The following is a 27,320-nucleotide window of genomic DNA, read 5'->3' as shown; positions in this document are numbered from 1 at the left end:
GTGAACCCACTGAGAACTGTCTGCTATGATGAGATTCGTCATCCGCCTCCAATGAAACAGCCATCGCCACATCAGCAGGTTCCATAAGAGGCACAAGGTGGAACTATCATCTTCCAGTACCTGGAAGGGAGGGGTAATCCACTCAGCTCATACTGAAGAGACTCAGAGGCTGGAAGCTATCCAATGTCAAAATGTCTATGCTTCAACACACTACCCCACTTTAAAGCAAGGGCGTCCTGAACAGGAGCTATCTGCCTCTCAATATCATCCGGGATCAGGTATGCCAGTGACCAATAGCTGCCTACCCACCTGTAGAAGTGGTAGAAAGGCCATCATGCGAGGAGGGTGGAATGGACAACTCAACCCTTGAAAGCACAAGTAGACACTGCACGCCTTGTGTCTAATTTCTCTTTTCTTCACCCTGAAGCACATTTCCTGTCCTGTAGGTGCCAATTAGACACACAATGCAGACATCTTGGTGGGCATTCCTTGACATTTTCCCCTCCACAATTTGGGCATTTAAAAATAAAAGCCAGCAAAGTATTCAGAAACAATATGAAAATGGCACACTGAGAAAAACCTTTTCTTTTACCAAATAAATGCTAATGTTCTAACATGTCAAGTGAAAGCCAAAGCAACCCCCAAAACATGCGATCTAATCAGCACAAAAATAACCTTATATAACACAGAATGTGCTCAGGACCTTCCAATAAGTGGAAAAAATAAATTGCCCGACATTGTGTTGGGTACGATGGGGGTAGTACAGTTTGCCAAGATTTTAAAAGGAGCTGGGTCTAATTCTACTATATGTATGACTTCCACCGTTCCCTGCTTCTCCTGTATTGTAAAAAAACATTTTGGGTGGCTTTTTTTTTTTTTTTTTTTAAGGAAAAAGCATGAGTCTGTTTATGTTGCCTTGTGGGAGTGTTTTCTGCTGGATTAAAAAGGAAGCAGTGCTTTTAATTGGCTTTCCTTATTCTCACATATGTGGAGATATTTTCACCGTTTAAAAATTTAACAGAAAATCCCATGCTGAAACTGCATGCCCTTCCTCTCCCTCATATACAGACAGAATCTGCTGGTACTAGTCCGACTGGCTTTCTTCCCTTCCCCTGCTACATTCAGACCTTGATGAGTATCTGCAGGTCTTCCAGGTCCTTTCCATCCCATTTGTCGAAAGGCTGCAGAAGCTGCAGACGCTGACTGGTGGGGCTGACTTCCACTCTTTGAGTGCCACCATCACTGGGAGGATACTGGTAAGTGTCTTGACCCGGGTCAAACTCCTGCACAAAGAGGAAAAAAAAGACAAGATGACGGGATTACTAGCGGAAGAACATCATGAAGTGCTTAAAGTATGGGATGGTGTGTAATGGTAAGAAAGGTGACTGGCTAGGTACTTTAACTGCAGTGAGTACTAAAGGTCTTGACTAATGAACACTGATTTCAGTCCTGGAATAAAAAGGGCGTGCAACAAGTAAGGGTTGGCAGAGTTCAGAATGGGGATCTATGATAGAAAAGCAAGGTGGCTGCTGAAGGAGAGTACAGACATGCAGTGGTTTATTTTAGACTACAGGTTAGGCAAGACTTTGTGCAAAGCAGATTAAACAAGAATGCCATTTTCTAACCATAAGATGTATCAATAACAGTAAAAGCATACCGCTTTTGGAAGCTCATCAGCATCTGGTGGCTCCAGCTTGAACTTCTCTCCTTTGGCCCCAACAAGGAAATCCTGCTCTGGGTCAAACTTCAAGGTCCCAGCGAGGGCCAACGCTGTCACAATCTGCAAGAGAAGTCAGAACTTAGTGGCCAGGTCAAAGAATAAATACCCACCTACATTCATCTCTCTCCTGACCAGAGTACAATGTGTTTACAGTGTCAGTCCTACACAACTACAATAGGGTGTGTCAAGCTTGTCAAAAGCCTGACACTCAGAGGGCTCCAGGGATGTAACAAGACTGGTTAGTGCAACATAGTTGAAAGTCAATATATGATGTCAATACATGTCTAAAGCCCAATTTCAATTCCTGAAGGAGAAAGTACGTAAAAGTACACTACCTCTGGTGAGGTGACAAATGCATGGGTCTCTGGGTTGGCATCATTCCTCCCGGTAAAATTTCGGTTGTATGAGGTCACAATGGTGTTCTTCTCCCCTTTCTTGATGTCCTTCCTGAAAGTTTAAAAACAGACTTTAGTATGCACTCTACAGAATACTCATGCCTATACTGAGTCATCAGTTAAAATATGGCTTGAGGTGCCAGACGTCTTACTCAGAGGAGACGGAAACCTTGACAACTATTCAACTCTAAGAAGGGGCCGCACTAAACAAAAGAATAGCTCCTGAGCTGTAATCCTAGTTCTCCTTCAGAGAAATAAATCACTGAAATCAATCATTGAACTGTCTCACCCACACGTTTAGCAATCTAGTTATTTTATTACAACATTTGTCAGATTATTTGAAGGTTATATTTCCCAATTCCTTTTACTTTTTTTTTTTAAATAGGATCAGCCAATTTAAGAAGGAACATTTACCATATAAACCAGATCATAAACATCGTTCACAAATTTGTTATGCAGGAAGCCAAATGGAAAATGTAGGGTAATGTTGCTAGAGGCTGCAGCAAATAAAAGGCTGGAAAACTGTCACTGCAGCTTTGAGGAATCACAATCCAACATTATCTGTATCATAACCACTCGGTTGCATTTTATCCCCCTTTAAAAAAAAATATATTTTAAAAAAAAAGACGGGAATACTGTTATGGAAGTTATCAAAATATGTTACTTTTAATTGTGGCTCTGCATTGTAGGTATCTTCACTGAAGTCAAATATAGAGTATTCCTGCCTATATATGAGTATGGACCACCGGGAAAGAGAAAGTAGCATTTTTCTAAGAGAAAAAAATTCCATGTTATAAAGTTATAGGATTACATTGGAACACCTAAATGAAGGTGTCTCACAGTATCCTAAACAACTTTTTCATCTTCCCTCTGTGATTAAGACAAACACAGGGAAAGATTGTCTGTCATGTTATGAGTGAAAGAGCTAAAAGGGTCACTGTATCTTTAAGAAACCAGAACCTTCTCTTTCCCAGCATGAACTTTTCTGGTAGCTTGCCCAAGTCTCAGTTCTTTTGCACGACTATCATGTTAGAAGTTATAAGACAGAAGTTCCTAACAGATAGAACACAACTTGTCAGCCTAGCACGTTACTCCTCCAAGCCTGAATCTGTGGAGTGCCTCAAGGTTCACTGCTCAGCCCCACCCTCTTCAACACATACATGATCCCCTCTAGTCAATGTCATCCGTGTGGACAACATCAACATCTGTTCAGACCCAGTGACTTGCAACTTCTACTCGCACTCTCAAATAACATCCCCAACACAGGAATCAGGTTCACCATCTGCAGGACTGAAGTTGCTAATTGGATGAAAGCTACTGTCAAGTTGAACACTGACAAGACAGTAGTGATCTTTGGCAAATACACTTCATTCACCATGGGACTCCAACTGGTGGTTAGCCGAAATCTGAACCACAACAGGAAGTTGCTGAGTAAGATCTTCAAACGGCTCCCTGGCATCACTAGAAAAACTGTCACTCCCACCCTTGCCACCAACAAGCTGGACTACGGGAAAAACCCCTATGCCAGGATCACCGGGCAACTCGCTAGAAGACTATAAACTTTCCAGAATTCAGCAGTAAGATTCATCCTTAACCTCCCACACAGAACTCACATGACACCACACCTCAGGGAACTCCACTGACTTCCAATACATAAGCACATTCACTTCAAGCTCCTCTCACACACCCCATTCAAGGCTCTACAGAACTTAGGCCCTACCTACCTGAACAGTTGCATCTCCTTTCATCAACCACCCAGACACCGCCGCTCCACAGAACTCCTACTTCCACACATCCCACTCATACACAGAAACAGATCAGGAGGATGGGTGTTCTCTTATAACACTCCTAAAGCATGGAACAGCTTTCCAATCCACATCAGGGCCTCCTGCTCTTCTTGAATTCCTAAAGAAGCTGAAGACATGGCCTTACAATTAACCCTCCCACCATAGGAAGGGCTTGGGGCATACACCTGCTTGCTCAGCACCCTGACGTTCTCACAAGTGATAGTGTGCTTTACAAATAAACAAAATAAACTTATTGACAACTAGTGAGGTGGGTTGTTTAGTACTTCATTGAGGATACCTACAATGCAGAACCAAGATTACAAGTAAATAACACTTTCTTCTGCATTGCAGGATCCTCACCAATAGTCACAAAACAAACTAACAAGCATAGCTCTAGTCCCCGGCTGTCAAGAAGTTAAACAAACAATATGATAGTGAACTAAAATGGTGGTTCAACCAAACAAATTCAAGGCCGCATCTCCTAATGAGTCAGCCCTAGAATCTTCATCTAAACAATGTTTTGTGAACGTGTACTGGTTTCCAGGCAGCTGCATTACAAATCTCTGTTAAAGGAACATTTCTTAACAGAAGCTGGTTTGCTGCGAGTAGAATGAGCTCTTGGATTTCCCTGGAAGTGGTTGATCTGCCAGTTGGTAGCAACAGATATACAAGAAACTATCCACCTAAAGATGGACTGTTTAAAAGAATCATACCACCCTGAGCGGACCACAGTTAACAATTGATCTGTTTCACATATATCTTTTGTTTTATCCAAGTTTAACCTCTGAAATCTTCTAACATCCATTGAATTCAATAATCTTTCTGCAACAGAAGAAAATAAGTTACTTACCTGTAACTGTAGTTCTCCAGTATTGGAATCGTTCATAGATTCACATGCTTGAATCATTCCCAGTCGTTGAGATGGGAGTACCCGGTACCTTAGAAAAGCAATGTCACAATAGACAAACCCAATAGGCCCAAGGCCTTTTAGTTTAGTAAAATATCTGTCATTATTAAAATTAAAATAAAATTAAAAAAAAAGACCAAACTTCAGAGTTAACAAATCAAGTCAGACCACCCTTTAGAACTTCCTGAGAGAAGCTGAATTCCTTCAGATGTTCTGCACACTAGTGCATACACAGTATTACACTGAGCAAATAAAGGTGAGCTTCTCCAGGGAGATGGGTGGGTCTCATGTGAATCTACGAAAGATTCAAATACTGGAGAACTACAGTTCCAGGTAAGTAACTTATTCTCTACCTCCAGTATTGGAACTTTCAAAGATTCACACGCTTGAATCAGAATAGAAAGCAGTAACAGCCACATATTGCAGGGATACAACATATCATGAGGTTAAAAAACAAAGGGAAACTCAGAAGCAGTAAAGAAAATGTGTGTAAAACAGGTTAAGTGGACAGTGGGAAGACAGCAATGGCTCACCTTTATTGAAAAGGATATCTTAAGACCACTTGCCCAACCGCGGCATCTCAGAAGACTTCCGGATACAAACAGTAGTTTTGCATGAAGGTGTGTGCACTCTTCCAGGTTGCTGCAAAGCAGATATGTCATGATGACACTCCCGCAAACAATGCCATGGAAGTACATATGGCTTTTGTGGAATGAGCACGCACTCTAGAGTTCAAAGGCTGACCTGCCTTTTAATGGCAAAAAATAGCAGCACTTGATATCCATCTAGAGATGCTCTGTTTCGTTAGAGGTAAACCTCCCATTTGTGCACTGAAGGACCAAATGAGCTGGTTGTTTTTTTCGAAAACTCCTAATTCTGTCCAAGTAGAACTTTATGCAGCTTTTTTGATTCAGTGAGTTAAGAGCTCGCTCGGCTGACGTTTGAGGGTTTGAAAAGAATGATTTAAGAATTACAGTCTCATTGAGATGAAAGTCCGATGGGACTTTATGAACGAACTTCAGATTAGTATATAAAATAACACTGTTCAACCAGAACCAAAGGAATGGTTCTTGGGTGGTAAGCCTGAATCTCGCTTACTCTTCGTGCAGATGTTAGAGCGAGAAGAGCTACTTTCCAGGATAGATACTTCATATCCACACTCTATGGATTGGCTCAAACTGGATAAATTGCCCCAATACTGTGTTGAGCTGCCACATCAGAGGAGGGGCTCTAAGTGGGGGGGAAGGATAAGTTACTTACCTGTAAATACTAGTTCTCTTCCAGGGGTATCTCATTAAAGTCAAACAACCCACCCTCCTCCCTGGACGTGATTTTTAGAAGTGCAGCAACCTATCCTCCTCTTCCAGGGGATCCTCATCAATAGTCAAACACTGAATAGATTAGCAAGCCCATCCCACACCCCTGCGGACGGAATGATAGAAGTGCAGGAAACATACTTGTCTTATAAAAACAAATTTCTTAGAGAAGCCTGACCCACTTGAGTGTGTTTTGGCATCTGAATCTGGACAGTAATGCCAGGTAAATGTATGTACGGATCTCCATGTGGCAGCTTTGCAAATCTCAGAGATGGGTACATTCTTAAGAATGGCTGCACTCAATGCTTTCCCTCTAGTGGAGTGAGCTTTAGGTTTAGCTGACAATTGCTTGTTAGCCAATTGGTATGCAGTCAGAATACACAAAACTATCCATCTAGAAATAGTCTGTTTTGAAGCAACCTCCCCGTCCTCATATGTCCATTATTAACAAACAAGTGATCAGAATGTCTGATTGACTTAGTCTTATCAAGGTAAAATTTGAGCACCCTTTTAAGATCCAGGGAGTGCAAGGCTTTCTCCGGAGTAACAGGTTTAGAGAAGAACATTGGAAGTGATATCGTTTGGTTAATGTGGAAGTCCGACACCACCTTAGGCAAAAGCGATGGGTGGGTTCTTAGAACTACTGTTATCGTGGAAAACCGTGAACGGTTCCCTCGAACAGAGCCTGAATCTCACTGACACTTCTAGCCAAGGTAATTGCTATCAGAAAAGCTTTCTTCCACGTAAGGTGTTGTAAAGAAGCTTTGTGGATGTGCTCAAAAGGAGCGGCCATAAGCCTAGACAAGATAACATTCAATTCCCATGGAGGTGAGGGCTTCCGAATCAGCAGAAAGACTTTTTCAAGCCCTCTAAGAAATCCTTAACCACTGGCATAGTAAAGAAATACTTCTGTAGGAAGTTGGCTCTGTATATACTATTTACCATTTCAAAGTAAGAAATAGTGTGCAGAGTCCAAGGGTTCCCCTTAGAGGTACGATAGTGGCAAAAAGAGATAATTCTAATGCTCTATTTTGTGGTAGTGTGGTCGAGCAGTAGGCTTATCAGAGGGTAGTGTTAAGCATTTGTTGTACACACAGGCAATAAATGAGGAGAACACAGACAAATTCCAGACCAATAGGTTTTTATATAGAAAAATATATTTTCTTAGTTTATTTTAAGAACCACAGGTTCAAGATTTACAAACAATACTTTAAATGAAAGGTATTTCACTCAGGTATTTTAGGAACTTTGAATAATCACAAAAGCATGTACAGTTTTGACAGAAATGGCAATAAGCTATTTTAAAAGTGGACACAGTGCACAAATCAACAGTTCCTGGGGGAGGTAAGTAAATGTTAAGTTTGCAGGTAAGTAAAATACTTACAGGGTTCAAAGTTGGGTCCAAGGTAGCCCACCGTTGGGGGTTCAGGGCAACCCCAAAGTTACCACACCAGCAGCTCAGGGCCGGTCAGGTGCAGAGGTCAAAGTGGTGCCCAAAACACATAGGCTTCAATGGAAATAGGGGTGCCCCGGTTCCAGTCTGCCAGCAGGTAAGTACCCGCGCCTTCGGAGGGCAGACCAGGGGGTTTTGTAGAGCACCGGGGAGGGACACAAGCAGGCACAGAAAGTACACCCTCAGCGGCAAAGGGGCGGCCGGGAGCAGAGTGCAAACAGGCATCGGGTTTCTAATAGGAATCAATGGGGAGACCCGAGGGGTCTCTTCAACGATGCAGGCAGGCACAGGGGCGGCTCCTCGGGGTAGTCACCACCTGGGCTAGGCAGAGGGTCGCTCCTGCACTGGAGTTCGGTTCCTTCAGGTCCTGGGGGCTGCGGGTGGAGTGTGGTTTCCAGGCGTCGGGTTCCTTGAAGCAGGCAGTCACGGTCAGGGGGAGCCTCTGGATTTCCTCTGAAGGCGTCGCTGTGGGGAATCAGGGGGGTCAACTCTGGCTACTCACGGGCTCGCAGTCACCGGGGAGTCCTCCCTGTAGTGTTGGTTTTCCGCAGGTTGAGTCGGGGGCGTCAGGTGCAGAGTGGAAAGTCTCACGCTTCCAGAGGGAAACGTGTGGTCTTTAAAAGTTGCTTCTTTGTTGCAGAAAGTTGCAGTTTCTTGAACAGGGCCGCTGTTCTCAGGAGCTTCTTGGTCCTTTAGATGCAGGGTAGTCCTCTGAGGCTTCAGGGGTCGCTGGACCCTGTTGGATGCGTCGCTGTTGCAGTTTTCTTCGAAGTAGGGAGACAGGCTGGTGGGGCCAAGTCAGTTGTTGTCCACGTCTTCACTGCAGGGCTTCAGAGGTCAGCAGTCCTCCTTTAGGTTGCAGGAATCCGATTTCCTGGGAAGCCCCTAAATACTGAATTTAGGGGTGTGTTTAGATCTGGGTGGGCAGTAGCCAATGGCTACACGCTTTTTGTGCCTCCTCCCTGTGGGGAGGGGGGCACATCCCTAACCCTATTGGGGGAATCCTCCAAATCAAGATGGAGGATTTCTAAAGGCAGGGGTCACACCTCAGCTCAGGACACCTTAGGGGCTGTCCTGACTGGTAAGTGACTCCTTGTTTTTCTCATTAGCTCTTCTGGACTTGCCACCAAAAGTGGGGGCTGTGTCCAGGGGTGGGCATCTCCACTAGCTGGATTACCCTGGGGCATTGTAACACGAAGCTTGAGCCTCTGAGGCTCACTGCTAGGTGTTACAGTTCCTGCAGGGAGAGGTGAGAAACACCTCCACCCAGTACAGGCTTTGTTCCTGGCCACAGAGTGACAAAGGCACTCTCCCCATGTGGCCAGCAACATGTCTGGTGTGTGGCAGGCTGGCAAAAACTGGTAATCGGGTATGTTTTCAGGGGGCATCTCTAAGACGCCCTCTGGGTGTGTTTTACAATAAAGTGCACACTGGCATTAGTGTGCATTTATTGTGCTGAGAAGTTTGATACCAAACTTCCCAGTTTTCAGTGTAGCCATTATGGTGCTGTGGAGTTCGTGTTTGACAGACTCCCAGACCATATACTCTTATGACACTTACAATGTCTAAGGTTTTGTTTAGACACTGTAGGGGCATAGTGCTCATGCCCATATGCCCTCACCTGTGATATAGTGCACCCTGCCTTAGGGCTGTAAGGCCTGCTGGAGGGGTGACTTACCTATGCCACAGGCAGTGTGAGGTTGGCATGGCACTCTGAGGGGAGTGCAATGTCGACTTAGTCATTTTCTCCCCACCAGCACACACAAACTGGCAAGCAGTGTGTATGTGCTGAGTGAGGGGTCCCCAGGGTGGCATAAGACATGCTGCAGCCCTTAGAGACCTTCCCTGGCATCAGGGCCCCTGGTACCAGGGGTACCAGTTACAAGGGACTTACCTGGATTCCAGTGTGTGCCAATTGTGGAGACAAAAGTACAGGTTAGGGAAAGAACACTGGTGCTGGGGCCTGGTTAGCAGGGTCCCAGCACAATTTCAAATCATAACTTGGCATCAGCAAAGGCAAAACGTCAGGGGGTAACCATGCCAAGGAGGCATTTCCTTATACTTACGATAAGCTGTAATGGCAGATAAATGTATCTTAATGGAGGAAAACTGCAGCCCTGAATTTGCAAGATGTACCAGGTAAGATAACCTCCTCCTGGGCCAAAATAGGATTGGAATCGTGCTTCCGGCACAACATGTAAAAACTCTTCCATTTGAACACATAGGAGCGTCATGAAGATGGTCTTTTAGACTCCTTTAAAATATCCATGCATTCCTGCGGGAGTCCTAGATGTCCATATTACAGGAATTCAGGAGCCATGCTGTCAAGCTCAGAGAGAGAAGGTTGGGATGCAGAATTTTCCCCTCTAATCTGTGGAGAAAATCCAGTCTGCACAGCAGCCTCTTGTGAGGTTGTTCTGACAACTGGAGGAGGTATGTGTACCAGTACTGTTGAGGCCATTGTGGGATTATCAGTATCATCCTTGTTTTGGACCTGTAGAACTGGTTGATCACCGCAGGTATTAGGGGGAATCGGTGGAAAAGCGTAGAGAAATGTCCCAGACCAGTCTATCAACAGGGCATTCCCCTTCATCCCTTAACGGTAGAACCTGGATGCGAAGTCTGGGCATTTTTTGTTGACGTCTTCTTCAAACAGGTCTATTTGAGGCTGACCCCCACCGTTGGAAAATGTTTGCTAAGACGTCATCGTGAAGTACCCAGTCATGGGAGTCTATTAGACTTCGACTTAGGAAATCTGCTTTTGAGTTTTGTTCTCTCGGAAGGTGGACCGCTGTGAGAGACATCCCCCTCGCTATTAGCCAGTGCCAAATGGTCTGAGACTCTCAGGACAGAACAAGATTGTCATCCTGCCCCCGTCTGTTCCGATAATACATCGAGGTTGTATTGTCCGTTTGGACCAGAATGGACTTTCCCTTGAGAGTGAGCAAACAACTTGAGCCAGATGGACCACTCTTAGTTCCAGCAGATTGATGTGGTAACTTTGTTCCTTGTTGGACCATAGGCCCTGTGCTTGGAGGGGCCCCAGGTGAGCGTCCCAGGTGAGCTCCCCAGCCTTGCAGTGATGCATCTGTTACAAGGATCTCGGAAGGAGTGCTCTGGTGAAAAGGAACCCCCACCAACAGGTGTTGGTGCATCCACCACTGTAATGATGCCTTTGCCGCGGTTCAAAGAGTTATTCTGTCTTCCCATTTGGCTGTGTGTTGTCTCCACTGATCCTCTAGATTCTCTAGATTCTCTTGAAGAGGTCTCATGTGCAATCTGGCATTCGGGACAATGAAAATGCAGGAGGCCATGGAGCCGAACAGAGATATTATTTGACGGACCGTAGGCCTCAGTGTGGAGAAGTGTGTGGCACTTCTGCACTATTGATGATAGTCGTTCCTCCGAAGGATACAATCTTTCTAGATTGGTGTCTAGTATTGCCCCCCAGGTAACAGAGTGAGTTGGGGTGAGATTTGACTTTCGGAAATTGACCTGCAGACCCAGAGAACTGAAGGTGTTCAGAATCATGTTGAGATGATTCACTGTCTGCTCTGCGGTGATGGCTTTTAGCAGCAAATCGTCTAGGTATAGATAAATAAAGACATTCATTTTCTCAAGTGTGCTGCTATTGTTGCTACACATTTGGAGAATGTCCAAGGGGCTGATTTTAGTCCGAAGGGCAGCACCTTGAACTGGTAGTGTTGTGATGCCACTACAAAGCGAAGAAATTTGATGTTTTTGCTATTATCGGGATGTGAAAGTACGTGTCCTGTAGATCTATGGAGCACATCCAGTCCCCTCTATGTAGCTGAGGGAAAATCTGATGAAGGGCCAGCATTCTGAATTTTTCTTTACAGATGTATTTGTTCAGATGCCTCAGTTCTAAAATGGGTCTGAAAACCCCTTCTTGGCCTTTCTTATTCACTAGGAAATACCAGAGTACACTCCTTTTCCTCTGTGGGAAAATGGAACCTTCTCCATCGCTCTTTTCTGCAAACAGGATGTGAACTTCCTTTCGTAGTACTGACTGGTGAGCAGATCTTGACCTAGTTGGTGGTAGAGGGGGTGGAGGAGATTTGAAACCAAGAGAATAGCCATTCTCTACAATGTTTAGCACCCATTTGTCTTTTGTTACGGCGTGCCACTTGTGTACATAATTCGTTATACTTCCACACACCCCCCGCCCCAAGCTGGAATGGTGGACAGGATTAGGGGAAGCAAATCCTCATTGTTTGACTGATGCCTTGTGGGTAGACTGATGTGGTCTGCTTGGTGTGCGATCTCTCGTAGTTTTGCGGGACTGAAAAAAAAAGGCCGTCCTTGTTTCTGCTGAGGTCTTTGGGACCAATGAGGGGTTTGTACCCTCTGTTGATAAGGGTGCCTATCATAAGGCCTGTATCTCCTTCTATACTCTTTTCGCCTACCTAGCCCCACTGCTTTCAAAGTGTCAACCTCTGATTTCATTTTCACTATCTCATCATCAGTATGAGATCCAAATAATGAACTCCCATTAAAAGGCAGGTTCAGGATGAAGTGTTGTGCTTTGTGTTTCAACCCTGTAAGGCATAGCCACGATGATCTCCTTGCACAAATGCCATGTGTGTAGCCATAAGCCGCCAAATCTGCGCTATCTGCAGCAGCACTAATAACTTGGCTGGACACTAAACTCCCCTCCTGAAGGATCTCTTGGAAATCATGTCCATCTTCCCTAGACAATTTTTCTACAAACCTGTTCAGTGAGTCCCACAAAGAATGGTTGTATATTCCCAACAGTGCAGAGGCACTGGAGACCTCCATGCATGCTGCTGAAGTGCCACACATTTTCCTGCCCAATGAATCCAGATGTTTACTCTCCTTATCTGGAGGGACCATCAATGATGATACCATCGAATGAGTCTTACGGGCAGTAGCTAAAATCAGAGCCTGGTGGTGGATCAACCCTGAGAAACAAAGGATCCTGGTCTGCGGCTTTATACTTTTTCCAGTATCCTAGCCAGAGCTGAGTGTAGGCTAGCAGGGGTCAGAAATGTGTCCATAGCTGGTTGTAGAAGACCAGGAACCAGTGGCAACAACTGTCTGGACGAGGCACGATGATCTAGTGTCTCAAAAATTACCGACAATGAAGTAGTCGGCTCTGGAATATCTATATTAAGTTTCTGGGCCCCTCTAACCAAAACCTCGTTGAAGGTTGTAATATTGTCGATTGGCGATACTCTTGCCGGAGGGGAGTTAGTCAGGGAGAATTATCTTTGATGGAAGACTGATGCCGTTGACCAGGAAGGAGACCTGCGTCATTGGTGCCATGATCTAAAGCGCAGTCTGGATCTCAACCTACTCCTGGTGGGTGATTATGACTGGCTGCGCTGGCCGCTAGGACTGGGCTGGTCCGAAGTTGGCCTTGTGCGCTCAGCGGGTTCTGCTGGTGAAGGCGTTTGTGGTAACGACACCGATGGTGAATAAAGGCGCAAATATGGAGTCTGGAGAAGCTGGTGTCTTAAGGCTTTCCAACCACCTTAGAGACAAGTTTATAGGAGAGGTGTCCTAGCGATGATGCTCTTGATGCCCCCAATGACCCACTCTGAATAGTGACCACCGGACCTTGGTGAGGAACAGCAGTCTCAGAAGTCTGTTGCAGAACATGCACGTGACTTTTGAGGAGAGGCTGGTACATGGAACAACTCTTTGCGAGACAGGTGATGGTTGTCTCTATGTCGATCGACGTTGCACTGCCATCGACGGAGATCTGTGAGTTCCTGACGTCGAGTGAGACTTCCCAGTCTTCTCAGGTATCTACGTCGAATGCCTCGATGACAAGTGGTGGCCTGTTGCAGGAATATGCTTCAACATTGAGTGCCCTGACGTTGAGCGGTGGGAAGACTGAGACGAGTGCCTCGACACTGCATGATGAGGGGACCTCAACCTTGTTCTAGAGGCCGACTTCGACAGCGGATGCCCGATGTCGGAGGATGACTACTCCTTTGATGCCGTGTGAGCACTGATGTGCCTGCTAGTCGTTGATCTGTGTGTGACTGTCGACAGAACTACCCCGATGAGGAAGTTGACTTTGACGTCACGTCTTTCAACGTCGCTTGAGTCGCCGTCGACTGCGGTGTGCTCTTCGACATCCGGTGATGGAAGGGATGACGTTGACGGTGAACAGAATAATTTTCCTACCGGCCGACATCGATCTGGCTCGCCATTGTTCAGAAGATTCTTTAGAAGTCTTCCTAGGTAGTGATGAGGATGAAGTCTTCTCCCTTTCATGCAGACCGTGCAATCAAATCCTTTTCTGTCTCAGAGTTCTTTTGGACAGATTCTTACAATGTATGCCGGTGTCTGGACAGTGACTCTGAGGCAAACATACTATGCACACAGTGTGGGGTCGGACTGGGCCTTCTTCCCACAAGGAGGACATTTCACAAAAAGTGAAGGCATATTTGTGGAAAAAAATTAGCACTACTCAGGAAATATGAAGAGCCGTCGAGTAAAGCAGAGAAAAAAGGAAAAACATTTTTGATAATTTTTCTGGCCAAATAACCAGAAAAATGAGAGCTCAATGCTCCAGGATCCTCGAAGAAGAAGCTGGAAAAAAGAACTCACCTGTGAACCAACCGTCTCCTCTCTCTCACCCCTGAGGCATGGTGGGATACTGGAGGTGCTCAGGGTCTTTAAGGCACAGTGCCAATTTTTGGTTCTATTGTGTTACCCTGCATGCATCCTATTGGCTAATAATGCTCCTTTATTTTCATCGTAGTTTTTCTCTTTTAAAATGGAGTGCTTACACTTTCTATGACTTCTACTTTGACTACAGAACATTTTTGACCTTTAATTGAAGATTTCAATTTGTGTTTCAAAAATAAATGTAAGGAAATGCCTCCTTGGCATGGTTACCTCCTGACTTTTTGCCTTTGCTGATGCTATGTTTTGAATTGAAAGTGTGCTGAGGCCTGCTAACCAGGCCCCAGCACCAGTGTTCTTTCCCTAACCTGTACTTTTGTTCACCCAATTGGCACACCCTGGCATCCAGGTAAGTCTCTTGTAACTGGTATCAAGGGCCCTGATGCCAGGGAAGGTCTCTAAGGGCTGCAGCATATCTTATGCCACCCGGGGGACCCCTCACTCAGCACAGACACACTGCTTGCCAGCTTGTGTGTGCTGGTGAGGACAAAACGAGTAAGTCAACATGGCACTCCCCTCAGGGTGCCATGCCAACCTCACACTGCCTATGCAGTATAGGTAAGTCACCCCTCTAGCAGGCCTTACAGCCCTAAGGCAGGGTGCACTATACCATAGGTGAGGGCACCAGTGCATGAGCACTGTGCCCCTACAGTGTCTAAGCAAAACCTTAGACATTGTAAGTGCAGGGTAGCCATAAGAGTATATGGTCTGGGAGTCTGTCAAACACGAACTCCACAGCACCATAATGGCTACATTGAAAACTGGGAAGTTTGGTATCAAACTTCTCAGCACAATAAATGCACACTGATGCCAGTGTACATTTTATTGTGAAATACACCCGAGGGCACCTTAGAGGTGCCCCCTGAAACCTTAACCAACTACCCGTGTAGGCTGACTGGTTTTAGCAGCCTGCCACACTCGAGACATGTTGCTGGCCACATGGGGAGAGTGCCTTTGTCACTCTGTGGCCAGTAACAAAGCCTGCACTGGGTGGAGATGCTATCACCTCCCCCAGGCAGGAGCTGTAACACCTGGTGGTGAGCCTCAAAGGCTCACCCCCTTTGTTCCAGCACCACAGGGCACTCCAGCTAGTGGAGTTGCCCACCCCCTCCTGCCACGGCCCCACTTTTGGCGGCAAGGCCGGAGGAATTAATGAGAATAACAAGGAGGAGTCACTGGCCAGTCAGGACAGCCCCTAAGGTGCCCTGAGCTGAAGTGACTAACTTTTAGAAATCCTCCATCTTGCAGATGGAGGATTCCCCCAATAGGGATAGGAATGTGACCCCCTCCCCTTGGGAGGAGGCACAAAGAGGGTGTACCCACCCTCAGGGCTAGTAGCCATTGGCTACTAACCCCCCCAGACCTAAATACGCCCTTAAATTTAGTATTTAAGGGCTTCCCTGAACCTAAGAATTTAGATTCCTGCAACTTAAAGAAGAAGGACTGCTGAGCTGAAAAACCCTGCAGAGAAGAAGAAGACACCAACTGCTTTGGCCCCAGTCCTACCGGCCTGTCTCCCTCCTTCAGAAGAAAACTGCTCCAGCGACGCTTTCCCCAGGACCAGCGACCTCTGAATCCTCAGAGGACTGCCCTGCTTCCAAAAGACCAAGAAACTCCCGAGAACAGCGGCCCTGTTCAACAAAGACTGCAACTTTGTTTCCAGAGGAGCAGATTTAAAGGCCCCTGCAATCCCCGCAAGAAGCGTGAGACTTGCAACACTGCACCCGGCGACCCCGACTGGTGAAGAAACAACACCTCAGGGAGGACCCTCCGGCGACTCAGACTGAGTAACCAAAGTTGTCCCCCCTGAGCCCCCACAGCGACGCCTGCAGAGGGAATCTCGAGGCTCCCCCTGACCACGACTGCCTGACTCTGAAATCCCGACACCTGGAAAAGACCCTGCACCAGCAGCCCCCGGGACCTGAAGGATCGGAACTCCAGGGCAGGAGTGACCCCCAGGAGGCCCTCTCCCTTGCCCAGGTGGTGGCTACCCTGAGGAGCCCCCCCCCTTGCCTGCACCGCTGAAGAGACCCCTTGGTCTCCCATTGAAACCCATTGGAAACCCGACGCTTGTTTACACACTGCACCCGGCCGCCCCCGCGCTGCTGAGGGTGTACTTTTTGTGTGGACTTGTGTCCCCCCCCAGTGCCCTACAAAACCCCCCTGGTCTGCCCTCCGAAGACGCGGGTACTTACCTGCTGGCAGACTGGAACTGGGGCACCCCCTTCTCCATTGAAGCCTATGTGTTTTGGGCACCACTTTGAACTCTGCACCTGACCGGCCCTGAGCTGCTGGTGTGGTGACTTTGGGGTTGCTCTAAACCCCCAACGGTGGGCTACCTTGGACCCCAATTTGAACCCCGTAGGTGGTTTACTTACCTGCAAGAACTAACATTACTTTACCTCCCCCAGGAACTGTGAAAATTGCACTGTGTCCACTTTTAAAACAGCTAAATGTGTTTTATGTAAAAAGTATATATGCTATTGTGATTATTCAAAGTTCCTAGAGTACTTACCTGCTATACCTTTCAAATGAGATATTACATGTAGAATTTGAACCTGTGGTTCTTAAAATAAACTAAGAAAAGATATTTTTCTATAACAAAAACCTATTGACTTGGAATTGTCTCTGAGTGTGTGTTCCTCATTTATTACCTGTGTGTATGTACAACAAATGCTTAACACTACTCCTTTGATAAGCCTACTGCTCGACCACACTACCACAAAATAGAGCATTAGTATAATCTCTTTTTGCCACTATCTTACCTCTAAGGGGAACCCTTGGACTCTGTGCATGCTATTCCTTACTTTGAAATAGCACTTACAGAGCCAACTTCCTACAATAAAACAAAAAAAAATAAAGCATTTTTAGCCTGTCAACATAGGCTGCATTGACTGTTTGCACATGTATATATATTTGTATTGAAATTCTCTACTAAAATGTTTTTTCATAGATATTTCATACATATACATGTGTGTTTGTATATGCTCCTGGGTCCTCGCACGTGGGCGGGAATATTCAGTGTTTATAACTATTGATGAGGATCCCCTGGAAGAAAAATGTACTGAACAATCCTTTTAAGAATTGTTTGATAAGTGAGACCACAGCGATGGCTTGTTGGATGATCTCCGAAAACGAGAAATGTCAGCAAGCTGCACCTTAATGGAAGTGTGAGCTAAGCCTGATTGTGCAAGGTAGGTGTAAGATGTAAGGTAAAATCTCTTCTAAAGACGATGAGATGGGACGCACTTTAGCAGTTTGACACCACATACAGGATTGCTTCCACTTTAAGCGGTAACTTTTATAAGTACTGCTCACCCTTGCCTTGGCAAGTATGTCCTTGCAATCAAAAAGAATGACCAAATTTTTGGAACTCAGGAGCCAAGCTGATAAATTGAGAGAGATAGGATCCGGAAGCAGAACTTGTCCCAGACTCATCACCAGAAGGGATGGGATTAGCTTGAGTCTAATGGGAGGTTGCAATGACAGTGGGAGGAATTCTGTGTACCAGTGTTGACACAGCCACAGCGGGCTATCAGTATGATCTGATAGGGCTCAGCCTTCATATTGTTGAGGACTTTTGAAAGGAGAGGAATTGAAGGAAAGGTGTAAGCAAATATACCAGACCATGCACTCGAAAAGGCATTCCACCATGACCCCTCCCAAGGGGGATGCCGACCTGTGAAGAACTAGCATTTGGCGTATTGGGAGGTCACAAAGAGATCCAGACTCTGTCTGCCCCAATGGAGAAAGATATGGTCCAGTGTGTTTTGGTACAATTCCCACTCATGTCAAGATGTTTTAATCCTGCTTAAGGTGTGCGCTATGGCGTTCTGGTTTCCTGACATGCTCTGCAGTCAGGTGCATGGTGTCATATGCACCATTGCCAGATCAACTGAGCTTCCTTGGACAGGAAGCGAGATCAGGTGCCCCCTTGCTTGCATATCGAGTGCACTGTCTTGTTATCTGTTCGCACGAGTACTGAGGATTGGGAAGGAAGGCCTGTACAGCACGGTATACTACCCTTTATTCGAAAAGAATGATGTGAAGGTGGCTATTTACCACTGACCTGAAGATACTGGAGGTAAGCTACCCACCCATCCAGGGAAGCAACCGTTGTATTTATTAGCAGAGAGGTCTGAGGTAAAAACGGAAGACCTGTAGAAAGATTCAGGGCGTGCAGACCAGTTGAGTGACTTGATCATGAGATCGGTTTCCTGAAGAGTACGCATATGGAGGAGATAGTACGGTATGAAATGAACACAAGAAGAAATCATACCAAGGAGAGATTTGTAAAGGTGAACTGAAAGTGACTTTTTCTGCTTGCCAGAGTACGTAACCTCTCTTGCCTCTCGAGTGTGGGGTAGGCTATGTTGAGGTCTGTGTCCAGTATGGTTCCTAGGAAAGTTATCCGCCTCATGGTTGAAGTACTGAGTTGTCAAGATTGATAGTGAGCCCAAGCATGTTAAAGAGGCATAGGGTGGTTCTGGTGGATGCTTCTGCTGACTGGGTGGTGGGAGCTTTCACCAACCAGTCATCGAGATAGGGAAACACTTGATGCTTTTGCTGAGATAAGCTGCAACTGGTGCCAGGCATTTGGTGAAAATGCAGGGTGCAGACTTGACTGAAGGGCAACACCCAGAACTGAAAGGGATTGCCAGCTGTAGGAAGCTGGCCTGATGTGTGGTGGATAGCTATAGTGTTTGCACCTTATACCAGGTCCAGGCAACGCCTATTAGTGAATAAAGGCACTGTCTAGGAAGCCAGGGCTCTATGGTGGTAGCTGTGTTGGGCAGCCAAGACTTATCTAGAAGGAGTGTAAAGCACTTGCAATATCACAGCAGTCACACAGTAACTTATCACATCTGAAAAGAACCACACAGTGCTACAAAAATAAAGGTATTTTATTATAGTAGCACTGAACTGAATTACTTATAGGCAGTCTCCCAACTGGATGCAGGTTAGAAATAAGCATTAGCAAAAATTAGTGAAAAATAGTTAGGACCTGTAAGGAAATGCCTCCTTGGCATGGTTACCCCCTGACTTTTTGCCTTTGCTGATGCTATGTTTTGAATTGAAAGTGTGTTGAGGCCTGCTAACCAGGCCCCAGCACCAGTGTTCTTTCCCTAACCTGTACTTTTGATTCCACAATTGGCACACCCTGGCATCCAGATAAGTCCCTTGTAACTGGTACCTCTGGTACCAAGGGCCCTGATGCCAGGGAAGGTCTCTAAGGGCTGCAGCATGTATTATGCCACCCTAGAGACCCCTCACCCAGCACAGACACACTGCTTACCAGCTTGTGTGTGCTAGTGAGAACAAAATGAGTAAGTCGACATGGCACTCCCCTCAGGGTGCCATGCCAGCCTCTCACTGCCTATGCAGTATAGGTAAGACACCCCTCTAGCAGGCCTTACAGCCCTAAGGCAGGGTGCACTATACCATAGGTGAGGGTACCAGTGCATGAGCACTGTGCCCCTACGGTGTCTAAGCAAAACCTTAGACATTGTAAGTGCAGGGTAGCCATAAGAGTATATGGTCTGGGAGTCTGTTTTACACGAACTCCACAGCACCATAATGGCTACACTGAAAACTGGGAAGTTTGGTATCAAACTTCTCAGCACAATAAATGCACACTGATGCCAGTGTACATTTTATTGTAAAATACACCACAGAGGGCACCTTAGAGGTGCCCCCTGAAACTTAACCGACTATCTGTGTAGGCTGACTGGTTCCAGCAGCCTGCCACACTAGAGACATGTTGCTGGCCCCATGGGGAGAGTGCCTTTGTCACTCTGAGGCCAGTAACAAAGCCTGCACTGGGTGGAGATGCTAACACCTCCCCCAGGCAGGAGCTGTAACACCCGGCGGTGAGCCTCAAAGGCTCACCCCTTTGTCACAGCACCGCAGGACACTCCAGCTAGTGGAGTTGCCCGCCCCCTCCGGCCCCGGCCCCCACTTTTGGCGGCAAGGCCGGAGAAAATAATGAGAACAACAAGGAGGAGTCACTGACCAGTCAGGACAGCCCCTAAGGTGTCCTGAGCTGAGGTGACTAACTTTTAGAAATCCTCCATCTTGCAGATGGAGGATTCCCCCAATAGGATTAGGGATGTGACCCCCTCCCCTTGGGAGGAGGCACAAAGAGGGTGTACCCACCCTCCGGGCTAGTAGCCATTGGCTACTAACCCCCCAGACCTAAACACGCCCTTAAATTTAGTATTTAAGGGCTCTCCCTGAACCTAGAAAGTAGATTCCTGCAACTTACCTGAAGAAGAAGGACTGCTGAGCTGAAAAACCCCTGCAGAGGAAGAACAGAAGACACCAACTGCTTTGGCTCCAGACTTACCGGCCTGTCTCCTGCCTTCCAAAGAAACCTGCTCCAGCGACGCTTTCCAAGGGACCAGCGACCTCTGAATCCTCTAGGACTGCCCAGCTTCAAGAAAGACTAGAAACTCCCGAGGACAGCGGCACTGCTCCAAAAGAACTGCAACTTTGTTACAAGGAGCAGATTTAAAGACCCCTGCAACTCCCCGCAAGAAGCGTGAGACTTGCAACACTGCACCCGGCGACCCCGACTCGACTGGTGGAGAACAAACAGCTCAGGGAGAACCCTCCGGCGACTCTACGACTGAGTAACCAAAGTTGTCCCCCCTGAGCCCCCACAGCGACGCCTGCAGAGGGAATCCCCAGGCTCCCCCTGACCGCGACTGTCTTAGACTCCATTTCCCGACGGCTGGAAAAGACCCTGCACCCGCAGCCCCCAGCGCCTAAAGAAACGGAACTTTTGTGCAGGAGTGACCCCCAGGAGGCCCTCTCCCTTGCCTAGGTGGTGGCTACCCCGAGGAGCCCCCCCCTTGCCTGCCTGCACCGCTGAAGAGACCTCCTGGTCTCCCATTGAAACCTGAAGGAAACCTGACGCGTGTTTGCACACTGCACCCGGCCGCCCCCGCGCTGCTGAGGGTGTACTTTGTGCTACTTTGTGTCCCCCCCGGTGCCCTACAAAACCCCCCTGGTCTGCCCTCCGAAGACGCGGGTACTTACCTGCTGGCAGACTGGAACCGGGGCACCCCCTTCTCTCCATTATAGCCTATGTGTTTTGGGCACCTCTTTGACCTTTGCACCTGACCGGCCCTGAGCTGCTGGTGTGATAACTTTGGGGTTGCTCTGAACCCCCAACGGTGGGCTACCTTGGACCAAAAACTCGAACCTGTAAGTGATTTACTTACCTGTGAAAACTAACAATAACTTACCTCCCCCAGGAACTGTGAAAATTGCACTAAGTGTCCACTTTTAAAACAGCTTATTGTGTTTTATGCAAAAAGTATACCTGCTAAAGTAATGATTCAAAGTTCCTAGAGTACTTACCTGCAATACCTTCCAAAAGAGCTATTACATGTAAAATTTGAACCTGTGGTTCTTAAAATAAACTAAGAAAAGATATTTTTCTATAACAAAACCTATTGGCTGGATTTGTCTCTGAGTGTGTGTACCTCATTTATTGTCTATGTGTATGTACAACAAATGCTTAACACTACTCCTTGGATAAGCCTACTGCTCGACCACACTACCACAAAATAGAGCATTAGTATTATCTATTTTTACCACTATCTTACCTCTAAGGGGAACCCTTGGACTCTGTGCATGCTATTCCTTACTTTGAAATAGCACATACAGAGCCAACTTCCTACAGGACCCGATACGGGGGCCAAACCATATACTAAAATAGTGGCATGGGAAGCAAACTTCCCCACCAAAGGTCGTGAAGTAGTTGAGGGGAGCTGAGAGAACTCAGGACCCCTAGAGGTGAGTACCGAAGTGACCCCCAGCTACTAGGAGCAGAGGTAAGTAGGTGGTCTTCCCAAAGTCTAACAAGAGGACTAAGAAAAAATGAACTCTGCAAAAACAGGATGGATTCTGGAAGAGGACCTGCAAAAGAAGGGGACAGAGTCCAGTCCACGATGGAGTGTCCAGACATGGTAGAAGCCACTACCCACCCTTCTGTGGATGAAGATCTGGGTAGACGAGGGAAGATGAAGGTTAGCTGTGGAGTACAGGAGCTGCACAGAAGTCCTTGGAGTCGGGCAGATGTCTCGCATCAGTCGCCGGTCAGTGGTCAAGACCACCACCAACAAGCCTTTGCAAATGCAAGTTAGAACAAAAGAAGAGTTGCAGGGCTGAAGAGAACCAGCAAGGTCCAGGGAACTCTATCCTTGGAGGGGAGTCTGGGCTGACCCTTAGCAGTCAAGTGAGTCAACAGAAGCAGTCACAGCCCCCACAGGCAACCCACTGGCAGCAGGCACAGTAAGTTGCTGTGAGGCCCAATCCGCTCACCTGGAGAGAAGTCCCATGTCTCTGGAGCAGCAGAGGAGGAACTGCCCTTGCAAGGATGAAGTGCTGGACATCATGGCTACTTGGAGCCTGAAGATCTCTTGGAGCAGGAGCCAACAACCCTTGGTTGCTGCAAGAGTCACTGTGCAGAGGGGTACTGTCCTGCAAGGAGAGGCAAGGGCTCACCATCCATCAAAATGGTCAGAGAGGACCAAGGGGACCACTCCAGACCACCACCTATGTTGCAGGATTCATACAGTTCCAGAGGAGGGCAGATCCAAGCAGCCGGACGCCGTTGCTTTAGGTGCCTGCAGATGCAGGGGAGGGACTCCTTCACTCCAAGGGGGATTCCTTCTTGCTTCTTGGTGCAGCTAAAGTTTTGGCAACCCCAGAGGATACACAGCTGTGGAAATGTTGCAGCTGCTGGAAGGAGCTAGGAAAACAATGTTGCAAGGCGAGATAATCTCGGGAGTTGCATTCTTGACAGTTCCTGAAATGTCGAGTTGGGGTTCCAGTGGCCAGGAGCAGAAGAGGTTGATGCAGAGGAGTCCTAGTATAGTCTTGCATGCCAAATCTGGGGACCCCACCCACAAGGGAGTCCCTAAATATCCCTAACAGGGGGCTTTGTCACTTCGCCCGGAAACCACCTATCAGAGGGGGTCACTGACGTCACCTGCCTGACCTGGCCACTCAGATGCTCCTAGGTGCCTCTGCATATGAAGGTGGCAGAATCAAGTGGCCACCTGGAAGAGCTCACGGCACCTCTCCTGGGGTGGTGATGGGACAGGGGAGGGGTCACTCCCATTTCCTTTGTGCAGTTTCGCACCAGAGCAGGGACCAGGGATCCCTGGACTGGTGCAAAACAGTTTATGCAAGGAGGGCACCAAATGTGCCCTTCAAAGAAACCAGTGGCTTGCGGAGGCTACCCTTATCCAGCCGCGTAACACCTATTTCCAAGGGAGACGGGGTATTGCCTCCCTCTCCCACAGGGAATCCTTTTTTCTGTCTTCTCCTGCTTGAGCTGGTCAAGTAGCAAGAGGGCAGAAACCTGTCTGAGGGGCTGAAGCAGCACGGGCTGCACGCAAACTCTGGAAGGAGCAATACTCTGGGTCCTCTAAAGAGGACCCAGAGTGCACGGAATCATGCCACTAATACTGGCAACAGTATTGGGCTATAATTCCAACATGTTTGACCAAACATGCCAAGGTTCAGAGTTACCATTATGTAGCTTGGCCACAGGTAGTGTGACCTGTGGCAAATACACAGGTGAAATGGCTTCCCCACACTTAGGAAGTCCAGTACATTGGAACTGGAGTTTGTAGGGGCCCCTCTGCCCATGCAGGGGTGCCATCACACACAGGAAGCCGCACCCTGCCTTCTGTGGTTAGGAGAACCTACCATTGGGGTGACAATGACATGGTGCAGTGACCAGCGTTGAAAGGGTGCATGCAACTTTTCATGCAGGCTGCAATGGCAGGCCATGGGCTCTCATGGGTGGCATAATACATCCTAAAGCCCACGGGGGACCCCTGGGGTGCAAATTCCCTGGGTACCGAAGTACCATTTACTAGGGACTTCCAGGAGTACACCAGTATGCCAATTGTGGGATGAAAAGGTTATCAAAGCAACCAAATTTCGAGGAGACCGCACAATCACTGGGGTCCTGGTTAGCAGGATCCCAGTGGTAACAGTTTAAAAACACTGATAAACAGGCAAAAAGTGGGGGTAACCATTCCAAAGAGTGACTTTTCTACACCAGCTACTGGTAACCTGAGTAATTTTCTGTGTTTCAGATAGATGGGTACATGAAAATAGGCGTCCTGGAGGTCTAGGGATGACATGTAATCTCCCCTGTTGAGGAGTTACAATGTATTTTGGAGTGCAACCATGTGAAATTATTTTATCGCTCCATGGTTTGACCTTCCATTTGAGGAGAAGAGGATGATTTTGTGTTCATGGCTGGCGTGGTGAGAAGGGGGGTATTGTATGAATTCCAAAAGTTGTCTGAACTAGGCCAAGGACCCACTGATCTGTTAAGTTTCCAGCGATGCAGGTGATTGTTAGTTCTCCCCGTTACCCTGGGTGGGAGGAAAAGCAGAGTAGTCTGCACTTGTAGCTGTTAGGAAAGGGTCAGAGTAGCAACTGATGGCATTTTTGTAAAATGGAAGATGCCCTCGCCTCCAAAGGATACAATGATCCTTTGAGTTTAGAGAAACCACTAATTAACGGACTATCTATACTGGAGACAATGATTTTTCCAAACTGATGTGCAACCCAAGGTTTGTAACATTGGTTGTTGCACTGAAACTCAATTGTGTCTGGTATGTAGTTTGCATCTCAATCAACAAGTTGTCTAAGTAAGAGTATACGCAGATTTTTTTCCTTCGGAGGTGGGCAGCAATTACTGCCATGCATTTTAAAAAAGCCTTTTGCGTTGATTTTAGCACCAACACAAAAAATGTTCATTGAAAACTGGTCCCGACAACTATGAACCGAGGACCTCTGTGTAATAAAAAGGTGAATATATGAGCCAGATAACCCATCCGTTCTACCTTTTAATTAGTTGTGGATAGTTATGATGTAGGGCCAACATTCTGAATCTTTGACTTGTTTGCTTGCCATAGATCTAAAATAGGTATGAATTCTTGTTTTGGACCTTTTTTGGTACCAAAATAGATTTGGAATAGATGTGTTTTCCTATCTGAGATGGAGGAACTATTGCATTTTCATTTGGAGAACAGGCTGTACTTTGTGAATTAACACATTTAATTGGTGTTTTGGTGCTGATTTGGGAGGGATTGATGGAGGTGATATTTGGAAGCGAAGACACAGACTGACTGCATGATCTGAAGTACCCATCTGCCTGTGGTAATAGGTTTCCACTCTGCCCAGTAGCTTGTGTCACTCGCTCCCAGAGAAGTGGGTAACAGGCAAGGAGTGAATTGTTCAGAATTCAGTGAGGGAATTGAACCTTGTATGGATTGCTCCATGTAATCCTTTATATGGAGACCCGTTTTTTGTCTTCCAGTCCAATTTTTAGTGTTTTAATCCCTTTTTCATGTGTTCCATATCCTCATCAGTGTGAGGTCCAAAGAAAACAGACCCTGTAAAAGGTAAGGATAAGTTATATACCTGTAATCCTAGTTCCCTTCCATGAGAATCCTCAAAGTCATAAGCACTGATTTATCCCTGCGCCGCGTCCGGGGACCCTGGCGCACGTAACACATACACAACACACACATATATATATATTTATTAATATACATATGCATGCAGCCTATGTTATGAAGGTAAAACGTGTCTAATTTTCGTTACTTTTTCCTTTAATAAATCTGAAAGAACTCCAGAATTTCTGAAAATCAGAAAGAGAGGAGACCCAGTTAACAGTACTATGTTTTATTGAAGAGACAACTGTAATGAAATGCACAGACATTTTTAGCCAATGGGCTGCATTCAGATTAACAGGGTAAAGCAAATAAAAGGCACCGTGCCTTCAAGACCTTAGACTTCCAGTATCCCACCATGCCTCAAAGGTCAGAGAACGGTGACAGTTAGATGACTAGATCAGTTCTTTCTTAATGGTGAAGTAAAGAATGAAAAACTGCACTAAAACGTGAACTGCTGTATGCAAGGTTTTGTAATGATGCCTGTCCCACTTGGGCGTCTGCTCTAGTACCTGAATCGAGAGTAGTGCCTTGTGAAAGTATGTACTGATCTCCATGTCACTGCTTTGCAAAATTCAGAGGTGGGTAAAAAAAGAAAAATGTTAAGAGCTATTGTTGCCGCCCTGCCTCTGGTATAATGGGCTTTTGGTCTGGCGGTCAAAGGCTTATTAGCTAACAGGTAGCTAAACATAACTCAGGAAACAATTCATCTAGAGAGTTTGCTTGGAAGCAGCCATGCCTTTTCTTATTGGATCATAGTTCACAAACAAATGATCTGAGTGTCTAATGTTTTTAGATCCTAGGAGTGTAGAGCTCTTTCTGCCAATATGGATGGTTTGGGAAAAACAGGGAGCGAAATAGTCTGGTTAATATGGAAATCAGAAACCACCTTTGGCAGGAAACTAGGATGGGTTTTCATAACTACCATATTGTCATGGAACACTGTGTGTAAGGCGCTTTTGCAGAGCCTGAATTTCATGTACTCTGCGCACTGAGATAATAGCTAAAAGAAATGCTGTTTTCCATGTCATATGCTGTAGAGAAGATTTATGTATGGGCTCAAAGGGTGGGCCCATCTGTTTCGAAAGTACCACATTTAGCTCCCAGGGAGCAGAGGATGAACGAATATGGGGGGAAACTTTTCTTAAACTCTAAAAAATATTTAACAGGCATTTGATAAAAGGATGTCTGAGAAGGCGATTTTCTATAAGCAGTTGTAGCCGTAAGATGTACCCTAATTAATGAAAACCGCAAACCTGAATTTGCCAGATGGAGGTAATGTAAAATGACATCCTTCTGTCCCAGGATCGGTTGGAAATTATTCTGGATGCACCACATGAAATCTTTTCTATTTAAACACATTTGAACGTCTGGTTTTCGGTCTTTTGGGCTCCTTGGGAATGTCCATGCATTCCTGCGTAAGACCTAGATGACCAATTTGCAGGAATTCAGGTGCCATGCTGGTAAGCCCAATGAAGAAAGGTTGTGATGGAGTATTTTCCCCTGGAGTTTGTGAAGGAGATCCGGTCTGCACTGCAATCTCGTGTGGTTTCTCTGACAGATGGAGTA

The 27,320-nt window shown here is 46.5% G+C and overlaps 1 protein-coding gene across 1 annotated transcript in view; it reads right to left on the bottom strand.

Moving 5' to 3' along the window:
• ACO2 (aconitase 2) overlaps window positions 1-27,320 on the bottom strand; it is a 347,285-nt gene that overhangs the window by 101,448 nt on the left and 218,517 nt on the right. Inside the window, exons 12-14 of the mRNA XM_069231254.1 lie at window positions 2,056-2,167; window positions 1,658-1,780; window positions 1,128-1,283 (exon numbers count right to left, since the gene is read on the bottom strand). Coding sequence (XP_069087355.1) covers window positions 1,128-1,283; window positions 1,658-1,780; window positions 2,056-2,167 — 391 coding nt within the window. The remainder of the gene's footprint in view (window positions 1-1,127; window positions 1,284-1,657; window positions 1,781-2,055; window positions 2,168-27,320) is intronic.

This window comes from Pleurodeles waltl, chromosome 4_2 (genome assembly GCF_031143425.1).
Source record: "Pleurodeles waltl isolate 20211129_DDA chromosome 4_2, aPleWal1.hap1.20221129, whole genome shotgun sequence".
Classification (NCBI taxonomy): Eukaryota; Metazoa; Chordata; class Amphibia; order Caudata; family Salamandridae; genus Pleurodeles; species Pleurodeles waltl.
This window is presented reverse-complemented; position numbering and strand designations above follow the sequence as displayed.